The following is a 14551-nucleotide window of genomic DNA, read 5'->3' as shown; positions in this document are numbered from 1 at the left end:
TGCTACCTGCTGGAGCACCATACAAACTACACCAGCAATTACAGCAGCATAAATTATCACCCCGCAAAAAGTTATAGAGACGCAAAATAAAGTGCGGGTTAAAAATAACAGACGAATAAAACTTTTACAACATTTTTTATATCTGTTTTATTATTATTTTTGTCAAAATCATTGACAGCTGATTAGAGGGAATGATAAAAGCCAGAATGTGTGATGAGACCACATTCTGGCTAATTCCCTGATTTAATTTTTTTTTTTTTTTTAATGATTTCCTCCATCATTGCCTATAATGTTGTGTTATGGATTATTCTTATTTTTTTTTATAATTTATTCTATAATGTATACATTATTATTTAATGATAATTAATGATAATTTAATGATCTTCTATTTAAAATTCTCGTTAATTTAATATTTACTTCCTATATTTTGATCTGTTTTGAGGGCCACGCCCACACTGACCAGCACCCTGATCACCCCAAACTATTAATCAGAGCCTCACCCACACTTAATCACCTGAACACTAAAGAAACATTTTTTAGGTTATGAAACCTGGCTGCTGGAGTAGAAACCTCAATAATGTTTTGTTGGTTTTTTTTTATTATTTTTATAAATTGCAAAATGTAGCTTCCCCTATAGATTCTGTAAAAATAATTGAATATTAACTTGAGAGTAAACTTTGTCGTTTTGAAATTTAACTTGTTAAAAACTGTACTGGAGATTGTTAAAGATTTGAGATCACAGATATATCTTTGATCGCATCCTTTACAAAATTGGATTACTCAAGGGTTTCCAAGGAATATGTTTCTAGCTCCTTTGTAGGGTCTTCTTAGAAACTATAAAATTTTCGGAAAATGTTATAGTTACATAGTAACTGTAACTATACAGTAACTATAACCGTGTATCTATAGTTATGTTACAGTTACAGGGCCGGCGCTAGCTATAAGCAGAGCAGGCAATTGCTGAGGGCCGTAGGCTTGGATGGGAGCCAACAAACCTATACATGGCAGCGTAAGCCAAGGCTCTTTGTCCATTGGATATAAATATCTGTCACTTACCTGAAGTGAAACCAGTTAATATCACGGTTTAAATGTGGGCCTCCACCCTCTGAATGCATGAAAGGTCTGTGTACAGTCATGAACAAAATCCAATCTAAAGGTCAGAATCTAACCTTGGTGGTTGCTAAGCGAGACACTCATTTAGCACACAAAGAAAGCGCAGCTCGTGATGCAGCTATCTTGTATTTTTGATAATAAAGTATTTTTGAATTGCTGATTCGTGTCTCGAGTTCAAAACAGTGTGAGCGACATGCCGACTTTAAGAATACTGAAGAAAAAGTAAAAGTTTCTAAATAGAAACAGCAATTGCAGCTAGGCTAGAGCATTGTTTATTATTTCAAAAAAGAACCTGAACTGTCTGTATATTTAATCAATTCCGGTGATGTTTACATGATCAGAATAGCCTACTTCATACTTAACTCTTTTTAGTTTTTAAATAAATTGGTCTGTTGTATTTACAGAATAAATACAATTTAAGCATACAAATACAAGTATAGTTTCCTTTGTCTCTTTTATATCCACTGTTGATTTGGTTATATTGTATATTTAGGGGATTTAAATGCAATACATAATATGATCAATATTACTATATCTATAGTCTATATTGCTTTAGTAAAATGGGGGAATTATGTCCATATCCAGCTAGAAAAATTACATTTTATCCTATTTTACTGTACAGAGCAGGCAAAAATGTGTGTTACTGTATATTAATTACTGAACAAAAGAGTGAACTAATTGTCCTGGGTGATTTAGTCAGTGTGTCTATTTGAGTAATTTATTAGAAAATTAAAAAAATTAAACTAACTTAAGTGAGCATTTAAAAGTAATGCAAAATACATTTTTAAAATGAATATTTTACAGTGTAGCCTAGCTAATGACATTACTTCTTTTAAACAAGTGGCCAAGGGAAAAAAAAGAAGAATAAAAAGAAAAAGAAGAAGAAGAAGTAGAAGAAGAAGAAGAAGAAGAGAAGAGCAGATGATTTTTTTTTCTTTCTAGTGTTGACATTAAAGTTTAATTAATATGCATATTTAGGTAAATATATAAAAAATATTGATAGTTTTTTTTTTTATGAATATAAAGATTAAAGATTATATTTGTTTCAAGTGTTTTTTTTTATTTATTTTTGAATGTGGGGCCCCAGGAAGGAAGCCGGTGGGCCTCCAAAATAACTTTTGCCCAGGGCCTCCAAATGTCTAGAACCGGCCCTGCATTTTCCACAATAAGATAAATGAAACAAGTGTAGTTCTGTAATTTCTGTTTATTATTTTAAAATAAATGCATTAAAGATTTTGGTATTATAACTGTGTAATAGGGATGTAACAGTACATATATTCATACCGAAATGTTTCGGTACAGGGCTTTCGGTCCATACAATCCTTTTTTACATGCGGAAAAAATATTGGTGTTTCCTCAAGAACGTATTGAGTGGCAGAACGCAAGTTTGTTGAGCACATTTTTTATTATTATTGAACTTAAAAACATAAACACAATGCCACGGGTATAAAAGAGAAACTAGAGTTAGCGCAGTGTCACTGTGCTAATATGCACGAAAATGCTACAGAATCCTTGCTTAACCAGGAAATGGATTCTTTTGCTTTTCATGTCTAGCTTCAATAATTTCACACAGGATACCACAGATCAAGGAAGTGATTGAATGAAGGATGGAAGGAATTAATACATTCGTTTAAGTATGCTGAAATAAGTAGAACATATCTTTACAAAATTAAATATTAAATGTAAAACACACACACACACACACACACACACACACACACACACACACACACACACACACACCCACACCATACCCAAATGGGGTTTAACAAATGTAATAAAATTTTTCCATGTATTACATTTTATTTAATCAATTTTATTGATTACTCAGTTTAATCAATATAATAAAGTGTATTGCATTCATTCAATAGAATGTTATATATATATTTTTATATATTTGACCATGCAGACAATTTATTTAAAATGTTTTAAAAAGGTAAACTGCATGAATGTTGATAAAGGTTAATAAACCACATTATTAAAAGATTACAAGCAATTTTATGTTTTACATTTTTCTCAGAACTGTACCGTAAATATACCATTACTGTGTAATTTTCTCCATGCAAAATGTCCTGAAGCTCTACATACTTGTCTGTACTTACTTTCCTCTCAGGTACCTACACAACTTTTTTAGGATATTTGTTATCTTATCATTAGCATGTACTTAAGCCAGTCTCCTGTTCCTGCAGTTAGCATGTCTTTGTTTTCTACCACTGATGATGTGCTGATGTGAATCTTGACTTGAAAAAAGACTAGATAAACTCCACAATACAGTTCTGATTCCATATTCAGATTTATTTCAGTAATCAGGTCAAACAGATATCAGACAAGCTTTGGTTTCTAAATATCAGTGAATGTATAATCCCTATTTCTCCAAATTGAATCCCTGCAGCTCCCTCATGCAGCACATTATGTCTAAACAGCAATCATATGCAATGAGCATGCTGTGTTTATTACATCAGTGTGGACTATTATTCGTTTAGTGCAGAGAGAACAGACTTAACACATCATAGAAAACTCACACACACACACACACAGGATTAACAATTAAAACAAGTCCACTTAATAAAGTCATTTTATAAGAGTAATATAGTCAGTATTATAATAGCAGGGATGAGTTTATAGCACGATGAGTGTTACAGCCACTAGGTGTCTATGTGAGCTCTGAAATGACACTGCGTGTGTGTGTGTGTGTGTGTGTGTGTGTGTGTGTGTGTGTGTGTGTGTGTGTGTGTGTGTGGTGTCAGTCCGTGCATGTAAACACATTTTAGCGTTTCAACAGCAGCATGTAACACATCACAAAACCCTCTTTAGTGATTTCCCTCTGAAATTTCTATTTTTTTATATAAAGCACAACATTCATCAAAACAAATGGCTCACTGAGGAATAAAGACAATAAAACGATAGTGATTGTATTGATGATAAAAACAAAGGTAATAAAATCACTCTCAGGTGTGATTTGTGCAAAAAGCAGGATAAGCCAAGACTCATTCATCCTTCATTACACCTGTGTGTGTGTGTGTGTGTGTGTGTGAGATTGTGTTTACTGCCGGAAGTAGCAAACATCATCCATGGCTGCCATGATCCTAACAAAAGACAAAACAATATTTATAATCCGTAATATTTAATAAAAACAATGCGATATATAATCAGTGTAACACTATAATATCAGATTAAAATATTATAAAGAAGAAAAGGAAAAAAAAGAAAAAGAGGAAAGCATATATATATATATAACAGAAAGAGAGGGACTGGGAGAGGTTCAGGCAGAAGGACCCAAAAATAAAAATAAATAAATAAAAGAAATAAGGTCGAGGGAGCAGAGGAGAGAAGGAGATGAGATAAGAGAGTGTAAAGCATGTGAAATGATGAATGATAAAGCAAAGAAAAGAGGGTGAGAAAGAGTGGAAATGAGGGAGAGATTGTAGATATTTAAAAGTACCTCTGAGCTTCGTGTCCTCTCTCACACAAATTCACCAACACGTACAGGTGTCTGAGAGCATATTCATACTAGAACACACACACACACACACACACACACACACACACACACACACACACACACACACACGGTATAAAACAATACAGAATGTGACAGCAGATTTATTTAAAGCAGTGTGTTTTGATGTGTGTGTGTGTGTGTGTGTGAGTGAGTGAATGCGCCCACCTGCTGATCGTGCCAGTTGAAGCAGTTTGTTTTAAAATGTGTGACCGCGGCTCTGTAACACTGATACTGTGTGAGCTCCTGATGCTCCGCTACCACCTGCTGAACCTCCAGGTGTGTCTTCACTACCCGCTCTGCCACTTTACGCATTGTGTTTGCCAGCAGCTCACGCACCTACACACACACACAACTTTATCATCTGCCGCTCTTAATAACATCACAACAAAAAACATACAAATCTTTCTCCATCATCATGATCATCATCATCATGATCATCATCACCTTCATGTGGGCACTAATTTCCATCAGGTAACCTCTGGCAACAGTGATGTCATTACTCTTTATCAGCTTCCTTTTCAGTATAGAAAGGTAAACATCTGGGCTTGGTGTGAGGTCATGCTCTTTAACCGGGGGCAATGACATAGGTTCTGCAGGCCTGGCTCCACCCAGAGAGTTACCTTGGAACTGAATCACCTTCATACTGGACATGCTCTGAGAAACACACACACACACACACACAAACACCTGTTAATATAAGAGGTCATGTTTGTTCATATTGTCTGCGAAAAGTCAGTGTGTGTGTGTGTGTGTGTGTGTGTGTGTGTGTGTGTGTGTTTGTGTCACCTTGTTTCCATACTGCATGACATGGCTGGTATTGGTCTCACTCTTGACGATCTTAAACTGCTTAGCAAGTGTCTCTTTAGTCAGATCCTCCTGCGCACACACACAATGTAGATAGTTTACAGCTAAAATTCAAGATTTTCTTATAAAGTTTACATTTAATGTTTCTCACCTTGTCAGAATCCTCCATCCAGTTAACGCTGTACAAGTCTCCCAGATACGTGTCTCTGTCTTTGTCAAAGTAACAGGCATAGGAAGACTCGTGAGGGTTCGACGCTGTGGTGGAATAAACTGAGGATCACAGAAAAAAACCATCCTGATTTGTTCAGAGCAGGTTGTTTATTTACCTCAATATAAATTCTGACTGAATCTACACACTAATATGTGAAGTTTGAGTATTATTACACAACCCAGCATGCCCCTGTTGTGTAATCGACGATAAATTTTTATAATTTCACAAACTCAGTGTTCCAGTATGTTATGTATTTAATGACCAACTCTTAATCTCTGTTCCACCTTTTTTTTCTTCCTAAATGATTTAATAGCATTTTAATTATGACCACTGTGTAAACGCTTAACTAAAAAAGGCTGGATATTACGTTAGCAGTTTAACAAACTTTGACCAGCAGTCATATGACAATCAGAAGACCGTGTGTGTGTTTCTGTGCACAGCTGCAAAAAAAATCTGTCAGGTCAGCATTAAACAGAGAAAACAGCTTGTCTGGAAGCTGTGAGCGGAAAATACATGCGTGGTTAAGGGCAGTTATAAAACCAGTTATCATCAAGAAAAGGGGAAGTGAATTTCCTTTACACTTCCATACAGACAGAAAAATCTATTCCGAAATACTAGACACAAAGTCTACACATTATTAGTACACAGGGTTTCCAGTGCAATTTATTTTGTTGCCATGGTTACAGGTGTCCCAGACCTGTTGACCAATCGAAAACAAATATTCTCTGTGACTCTAGGTGCATGTTCTTTTTGTGAAACTCACCATCAATGTCAACCGGCAGCGGCTTCATCATGGAGCCAGACTCACATGCCTCGATGTAAAACACCATCTGTGTGTGTGTATGTTTTTGTGTGTGTTGTACAGAATAGGAATAAAGTTCAGATAAAGATACTCCTTACATAAATCTTAAATAAACATCTCCATAATAATCAACACCAAGCTGTTACTATAGCAGGGATTAATTATTAAAAGAAGATATTTAATATAAAACTGCAGTACAGTCAGAGTATCTGTTCTGTTCTACAGACTTAATCAACACTTGAAAATCTGGAAAGTGAAAAAGTGCACCTTCTTGTACTTTTTGTTTTTGTGCATGTACTGCACTGTTTCCATCAGATCGTTCACATACAGCTGAAAAGGGGGGGGAGGGAGAGAGAGAAAAACTGCTTCATCATTTAATTCTCACACTCTCACACACACACACACACACACACACACACACACACACACACACACACACACACACACACACAATTCTTTTCTACTTCTGGTTGTCTTACTGCACTAAGGAACAACACATGTTAAAATATTTCTCAAGTAAATAATAATAAAATAGAAAAAAAAACAAACGAGAACTTTTTCAGACTTTTTTCCCCCTCGCTATATGACTCACATTGACATTTTCGAGTCCAGACTCGTCTACATCAAAGATTAATCACATGGCCATCACAATAACACATTACAACATATTTACAGGAATTGAAAATGTTATCATTTCATAAAAGGAAGTATTGTACCTCACTGTCAGGAAATGCCAAGAGCCCAGGAGCACCATGATCAGTGAAGTAAACAAACACGTGATCGTTAGGCCCGCTGAAAACAAAACCAGTTTAAACAGGTATGAATATTGGCTGCATTCCCAATCTTGTTTAAACATATCCTACTTCACTTCCTCAGGTTTAACTCAGCCATCTTAAACACCTCCATGAAATGAAAAAGTCATGGAAATAAACCTAAACTTGTTTACAGACACCTTGTTACAGAATAGAAGAAGGGGGTGGACGCCAATAATTTATTTATTGATTTCCGATGAGTTAAAGGCAACTTTCTTTATTTTACCCTATCATCAAAGCTTTTATCGTTTACTTTTACAAAGATTTTTAAATAATGATTTTATGGTTTGTATCGTATATTGTGTTAATGATGCTGGCTTTTAATTACATTAATTTTAAATTCCACTACTGTTTTTTGTTGAGCCAACTGTGTAAACCGGATGAATTATATCTCTACATCTCCATTTATTGCATATCAAATAAAAAAATATATTATAATATAAATATATATAAAAATCAGGTACAAACTGTAAAATAAAAAAAGTGACCTATATTTACTACAAAATGTAAATTAAAAATGTTAAAGTAATTTGGGGTTGAAACGATGGCCTTGAGTAATTATCGGGGAAATAATTTGGGAACAAATAAAAAAATGCATCGAGGGAAATTATTTGTTATGCTTTATATGCACGTGCTAAACTCTGGCGCTCTCTGGACAGGTAAACACAGAAGACGCTGCAGAATGAAAAAAGGAAGAACGGGGAGAAAACAGCGAGTAGATTCAGGTCAATGAAAACGGAAAAAAAAAAAGGTTGGGATGATTTCAAACTAAAACAAAGAAAACACTACAATGCATTTACCTTTTTTTTATTTTTATTTTTTAAGTAATATCAAATAGAATTTTTTTTATTTTCATTTATAATTTTATGCAATAAATGGTTTTAGCTTTCACAGTTTGCAATTTCAGCAATAAAATGTTTTACTTTTCTATAAAGGAAACAAATACTTGTTACTTTTAAAAGACCGTCTTAATTTTCTCTTGTATAGTTAAACTTTAATAAAAAGTACTTCTTATCCGATTACTCGAGTAACCGATGAAATAATCGGGAGAACATTTGATTAGAAAAATAATCGATAGCTACAGCTCTAAAGTAATTCGATTTGCTTTGCTATAAAACAGTCTGGTTCTGGACATTCGATTACAAGTTTAACAGCAAAAATATTGGCACCTTTGGTCAGAATGGGTAAAACAACAAGGCTTTGGGTGAAAATGTCTGTGCGTGTTAACGTTGTACAAATGTGTTACATTTTTAACTATTGTTTATTGTATACAGGACATTTCACAGCCTGTGATTTGAGATGGAACCAAACATTCAAATCATCAGGATAAAATTCTAAAATCAAAGCATATCTGGAATAGGACACTGCTCATAACATCATAACAAAGAGTAATTTTTTTGTAAAAGAAATCACTTTTCTAACTTCTAAAGAACAATTTGAGTAATGCTAGCACACAAACACACAACATGGAAATCACACTCTAATCCATTTTATAGCTAAAACACATTGATTTTTCATTCCAGATAAAAATTCATACTTGCCTCTTTAACACTTTTCCTGATCCCCCCTTCACACTGCTTGCATCACCCTTCAGCACTGCCAGGAAGTTCTCAGGTGTCACATCCTGACAAACACACACACAAACACACACTTTTGATCATTAGATTTATATGAATTTTATAAAGTATTTTTTCTTACTCTTGCCAAGTGACTCACTTCACCAATGTAGTCTTTCAACACTCCTTTATACACATCTGAACCATTAGGTCTGTTGATGATCACTCCGGGAGTCGGGTTGCTGAAACACACCCACAGAGCGAACAGTAGGCTGTAAATATGATGAAATCTAATACATACACTTGTAACCCAAATCTAACTGTAACTCTTTCTTTTTCTCTTTTTCTCTTTTTCTCTCTTTCTCTCTTTCTCTCTTTCTCTCTCTCTCTCTCTCTCTCTCTCTCTCTCTCATACACACACAAGCAGAAACTCCTAGACGTCCAGGATTAAACATTAACAATGCGACACAGTCTCTCTCTTCTCTCTCTCTCTCTCTCTCTCTCTCTCTCTCTCTCTCTCTCTCTCTCTCTCTCTCACACACACACACTCACACACACACACTAATACAACTATACATAGAATAGCATATAAATAGCATAAAAAAGTTTAATCTTTTAGCACTTATACACATGCGTATACACACACAGTAATCCTAAACAAGCTACGCTGAAATTCAGCAGTATAGGCTTTTGCTTATGATCCTGAGTGAAAACAAAAAAATAGAACTGATTCTAAAGTGAGTAGGTGGTGATGCACTTCCAGATTCAAAACAAAGACAAGATTTAGAAACAGTGCTGAGCTGCAAGAAAAAGGTCAGATGATCAACAAGCAGCATAAACTAAGGCACGTGTAAGCAAGTGAAGAAAACCTGAACCGACAGATCAAAAACCAGGATATCAAACATTTAAAGGCTCGATAACGCGCGGTGGAAATCAACAAGGAGTGCATGCTTTGCAATGTGAGTGTGAACTGGACGAGCTTATATACTACACAGGTGACTGTAAATCAGGTATCCGCTAACTATGAGGTCCCTTTGTGATGGCAGAGTCTTGCAGTACTTGCCGGCTAAATGTCTTTATGCACCGATAACGTGACCTTCAGCACCTTGCGTTGAGTATATAAAGGTGTAGTAATAGTGTAATACATGCACACGGGTACAATAATAAATGTTTAATGTAGACACACACTTTTGTCTGCATAACGACAAAGACAGCACACATGCCTTTTACACAATACAAAAAAAGAGGATGTATAAACTGCAGATCAGATAATCATTTAGGTACAACTGTTCTCACTAGAATGTGCACTGAGAAACGTTTGTATGTGTGTGCTTTTTTCTGTGTGCTGTTAAAAGACAGAGCAGGAAATGTATTTTTTAAATGAATCATACACAAAATTCATTTCAAACACTGATCAAAGTGTCATTGACGTTAATAAAACTGCATGAAGTGTTCATTTGGGGCAGATATAAAGGAGAGTGTGAATAACAGACAGCACAGAGGTGACACCAGCAGAGAGCCTGAATAAAAATAAATATGATTAGTGTCACTCACTTCGGACTTTTAGCCAGATCGTCGTACATCATCACTACGATCTGTTCATCTGGAATCCCGTTCTTATGGACGATCTGATATGCATGACACACATCGGCCTGCACACAAAAACGCACACAGGCCATTAAATTGCAGCTCAATGATTAGAAAGCTCTTGGTAAAGATGTATTAATGAAATATTATATTGTATAAATTATAATAATTATATATGTGTGGGTGTTTCTGTGATAAAGCTCACCTGGTGTCTGTAGTTGTACCAGCCATTTGATCCGGCTACGAGGACGATCCAGTTCTTTCCCGCTTTCGCGTCGTCCTGTTTTGGAAAACCGAGGGCACACGACACCATCGCTGTCATCAAAACCAACACCTTCATCATCGTCATCTTCACTATGAGAGAGGATTTTTCCGGTGAGCTGTGTGTTTTCTTCATATTAGTTTTTAATGACATACAGTAGAGTTTATATAAAGGCTGTGCTTCAGTGTGTTCAACGTTTAACAACTAAATTATAAAGACTAAGGCGGCTTAAAGGGTCTCGGATTGGTTTATCTGAAGTGCTTGCATAAGATTTTGTATTTTTCCTCACATGTCGTGGCTCTACCTAAAGATTAATCTGTCAGATTTTGCTCTTTTACAGGGTTTTTTGCCCATCCAGGACATCGTTATGTTTCACCTGACACATACACATTACAGCATTATAATTTACAAGATTATAAAACACTGCTGAAATCTTCTTCAGATCAGATCAGCAGCCTGTTTTGTTTATTGACAGCGGTGTCTGAGGATTTACTGATGACACTGTTCTGTCATGAAATCGTACTGTAATGTCATTTAATACAATATTGATATCGAAAAATCGGATCGTGAAGCCCTGACCATACAGCTGTCACACACAAGATACAAAAACAACACACCTAAATCTCCAAATATAATACTAAACACTGTAATTGACTGCATTATTATACCTTTAATTAAGTTTTTGTTACGGAAAACAACAAAATGAGAGTTTCTTTTCGGCTTCTCCCGTTAGGGGTCGCCACAGCGGATCCTCCGCACGTTTGATTTGGCACATGTTTTACGCTGGATGCCCTTCCTAACGCAACCCTCCCCAATTTATCCGGGCTTGGGACCGGCACTAAGAGTGGCTGGGGATGGTTCCCTGACCGGGAATCGAACCCGGGTCGCAGCGGTGGGAGCGCTGCATCTTAACCACTAGACCACCAGGGGACCTACGGAAAACAACAAAATAATAAATAAAAATAATAAGCATTAGTCTGGACGCACGCGAGACATGTTCTGTGTCCCTCAGGAAAACGCCGCCTGGACAGTTGTTATGGAATAAAGTAAAGCACGCGCGCCTACACATACACACATTCACTCACAATAAAACACTTATTGTACCTTAAAACATAAAATCCAGTAAAATGATGAAGCGTTAGACTTGAAATTCTCAACTTCACCTTGGTCGAGCGGTGATGAAATAGCAAAAACACGGTTTGCCGACCTGTTTTTTTTTTTAACACCAAAATGACCGACATTCACGTCTGCCAATATTCGTGGAATTTTTACTCTAAAGGCGGGACTTCGTTCCTCACATGATTGCTGGATCATGTGGTTTTAACCCCCCCCCTTCATGGTTGGAACTGCGCATGCGCAGGACTCGACGCGTGTTGAGGCCGCAAATAAACATAAAAAGGAAGTGTTATGAATTGAATTAAAAATAATAGAAATATAAAGCAGGCGAGTTTATGTCTATATTGAAGCATATTTTAAATATAAAAAACTAATTAAGAATACATAATGTATTAAGAGTTTACATTGAAATGAATTAAAAGCAGACTTATGGCATATATAAATACACTATAAAATACATTGTAATAAATAATATTGCTTCATTTAGAAGATCAGAAGCATTTGTATATCTTTCAGTACAGCGCAATTATTTTAATAACATCACATACAATATTCTCGTTTATAATTAATATGTGAATGCAGGATACTTTAAAATAAATTATAAAATATTTTTGATTAAGGATTTACTCATTTTATACCAGTTTTAACGGTAAATCGTGTATGCATAAATACTGGACTGTGGACTAAACGATTCTCAGAGACAAACTAAAATCAGTTGTTAATGTAGATTTGTATCAAGAAGAGAGACTGGCTTCCTGTAAATGTTTTTATAAACCACAGTCAGAAAGTGTGTGTGTGTGTGTGTGTGGCAGTAAGGACGGATGTATAGGGAAATTTTACAGGGACTTACTCTGTAGAAAATGTACTGCATCTGTTCTTTCACTTACTGCAGAAAATAACACACCTGTTATTGCACCTGTTATTTACCACATTGTGACAGCACTGTGACATCACGGTCACATGACTGATGGTATTTCTGCTCTATGATATTTCCTGATATGCTGAGATAAAGTTCATCTGATAAGAAAGATCACAGCTTCCTACCAAATGCTGTTTGTGACTTTTTAGGGTCCTATAATAGATTGTAAGGGGTGGGGCTAGAGCTGGATTAAGCCAATCAGGAGCTTGAGTGTTCACGAAGCATTAAGTTTATTCTATTTTGATCAATCTTGAGATTTTGGGACCCAGGTATCTTACTGTGTCACTGTTAATTATAAACTGTTTAATGCAGCAGGACAGCTGACATAAAGTCACATGAAACATCACGTGGTAAAACAGCAAGAACATAAAATCTTTTATTATACAAATTACATCACAAAGAAAAAATACAGGATGTGAAATTTTGCTTCATCATTTCACACATTCACACAGTGGTGGATCATCAGGGCCAGCAAGACCTTCTCTGCTGGCCTAAACTATATCAGATTCAGAGGGCTTCAACAACTAATTGATAAAATTGATAATGAAATTTGTTGTCAACTAATCCCGTTATCGATTTGTTGGGCTGCTCAAGTTACCGATTAGCATGACTGCAGAATAGCACAGCCGCCTGCGAACAGTGGAGAATACCGTTCAACAGGCAGCAGGAAAAAGTGTGCATCTGAAGTCATCCAAGCCATGGGAGCATTTTATATTAAACGCAACAAAGAACTTGCAAATTATGCAAAGCTGAGCTTGCGTAGCATGGATGTACTACTGTGATGCACAAGCACATGAAAAGAAAACACACTGGTGGCACGGATGAAGGCGAACCATCAGCACCCTAAGCAAAAACTGTATAATCCTCATCATGTGAAAATGGTACAGTTTACCAAAGTGCTATTGTGTAAACTGTTTGTTTGCTAGCATCGGTACAGTCGCACTGGATCTGTTTTGGCGTGATTTGTGAGCATCAGATTGCGCAATCAGCTCACCCGCATCATAGTGATGGATTCAATTAAAAGTGTAAAAACACTAAATCTTAAAAGAGGCAAATAACAACAGGAGTAAACAGAAAACATAATCCTGCATTCACTCCTCAACAAACAGCCACTATAAGCTTTATAATGTCAAAATAAAAGATTATTAAAACTAAAGTTAAACTCAATATGTGGCTTTAAATCTTTTTGTGCACTGCTATTCACAAATACCCTGAATTAGGGTTCTATGTAGTTGTAATAAGCAAAACAGCTAACAAAAATGTATAAATATAACCGATTCATCGGAAACAATAATTGTCCGATTAAAATAATCATTAGTGGCAGCCCTTATATATTTCTGTTCATGAATGTATATTAAATTATTCCCAATAACCTATTCTCTTCATTTCATATAGTTTCTCTTGGCTGCACCGCTACAAGGAGTGTATGTTTAATTTGGAGTATTTATCCAATCAGATTTCAGCCATCTAGACTCCGAGGCCATCTAGCAGGCGTTCAATAACATCTCCATTTTCATGTGCTTTGATTGAATGGCCAGAGAACTCGCTTGTCAGAGCTTGAAACCCTGTAGCAAAATCTGTAGCAAACTACACAAGGTCAAATATATTCATGTGGATTTAATAGTTCTTATTTTATTCCACAATAACTGACAGAGGAAAATAAATTGATTTGGTTGCAGATACACTCACAAGGAAATTTACAAGGAATCGGTTATACTTTTGTGTTTTCTTTTCTGTGAAATTTGGACAAAAACACACAAATTGCCTTAATTTTAAATACCCAGGAAAACCGTAATGCATAGGGGTAATTTTATGAGATTTATATCGAGGCTTCTGCTAGAGATTATGTATGGGGATGGTGCTGCTG

The 14551-nt window shown here is 35.8% G+C and overlaps 1 protein-coding gene across 2 annotated transcripts; it reads right to left on the bottom strand.

Moving 5' to 3' along the window:
• Positions 1-3387: 3387 nt before the first annotated feature.
• lgmn (legumain) lies at positions 3388-13307 on the bottom strand. Of its 2 annotated transcripts, none has more exons than XM_083540018.1 (14): positions 13283-13307; positions 10593-10741; positions 10355-10452; positions 8961-9042; positions 8786-8868; positions 7149-7224; positions 6700-6762; positions 6394-6460; positions 5571-5689; positions 5402-5491; positions 5060-5269; positions 4781-4951; positions 4556-4623; positions 3388-4199 (listed from the first exon to the last, which is right to left on the bottom strand). In XM_083540018.1, exons 1-14 carry the CDS (start codon positions 13290-13292, stop codon positions 4157-4159), a joined length of 1329 nt encoding a protein of 442 aa, XP_083396144.1. In that variant the 5' UTR covers positions 13293-13307; the 3' UTR covers positions 3388-4156. The 2 variants fall into 2 exon arrangements, with proteins under 2 accessions (XP_083396144.1, XP_083396145.1); XM_083540019.1 differs by lacking the exon at positions 13283-13307 and adding an exon at positions 11754-11909.
• Between the last annotated feature and the right edge of the window lie 1244 nt (positions 13308-14551).

Source organism: Silurus aristotelis, assembly GCF_946808225.1.
Source record: "Silurus aristotelis genome assembly, chromosome: 4".
Lineage (NCBI taxonomy): Eukaryota > Metazoa > Chordata > Actinopteri > Siluriformes > Siluridae > Silurus > Silurus aristotelis.
This window is presented reverse-complemented; position numbering and strand designations above follow the sequence as displayed.

Excerpts from the sequence above, each read along its gene's own strand:
- lgmn (XM_083540018.1), bottom strand. Across the intron at positions 10,453-10,592 it reads GGTACAACTACAGACACCAG|GCCGATGTGTGTCATGCATA; the intron begins GTGAGCTTTATC and ends TTTTGTGTGCAG. Across the intron at positions 4,200-4,555 it reads AGAGGACACGAAGCTCAGAG|GATCATGGCAGCCATGGATG; the intron begins GTACTTTTAAAT and ends GTCTTTTGTTAG.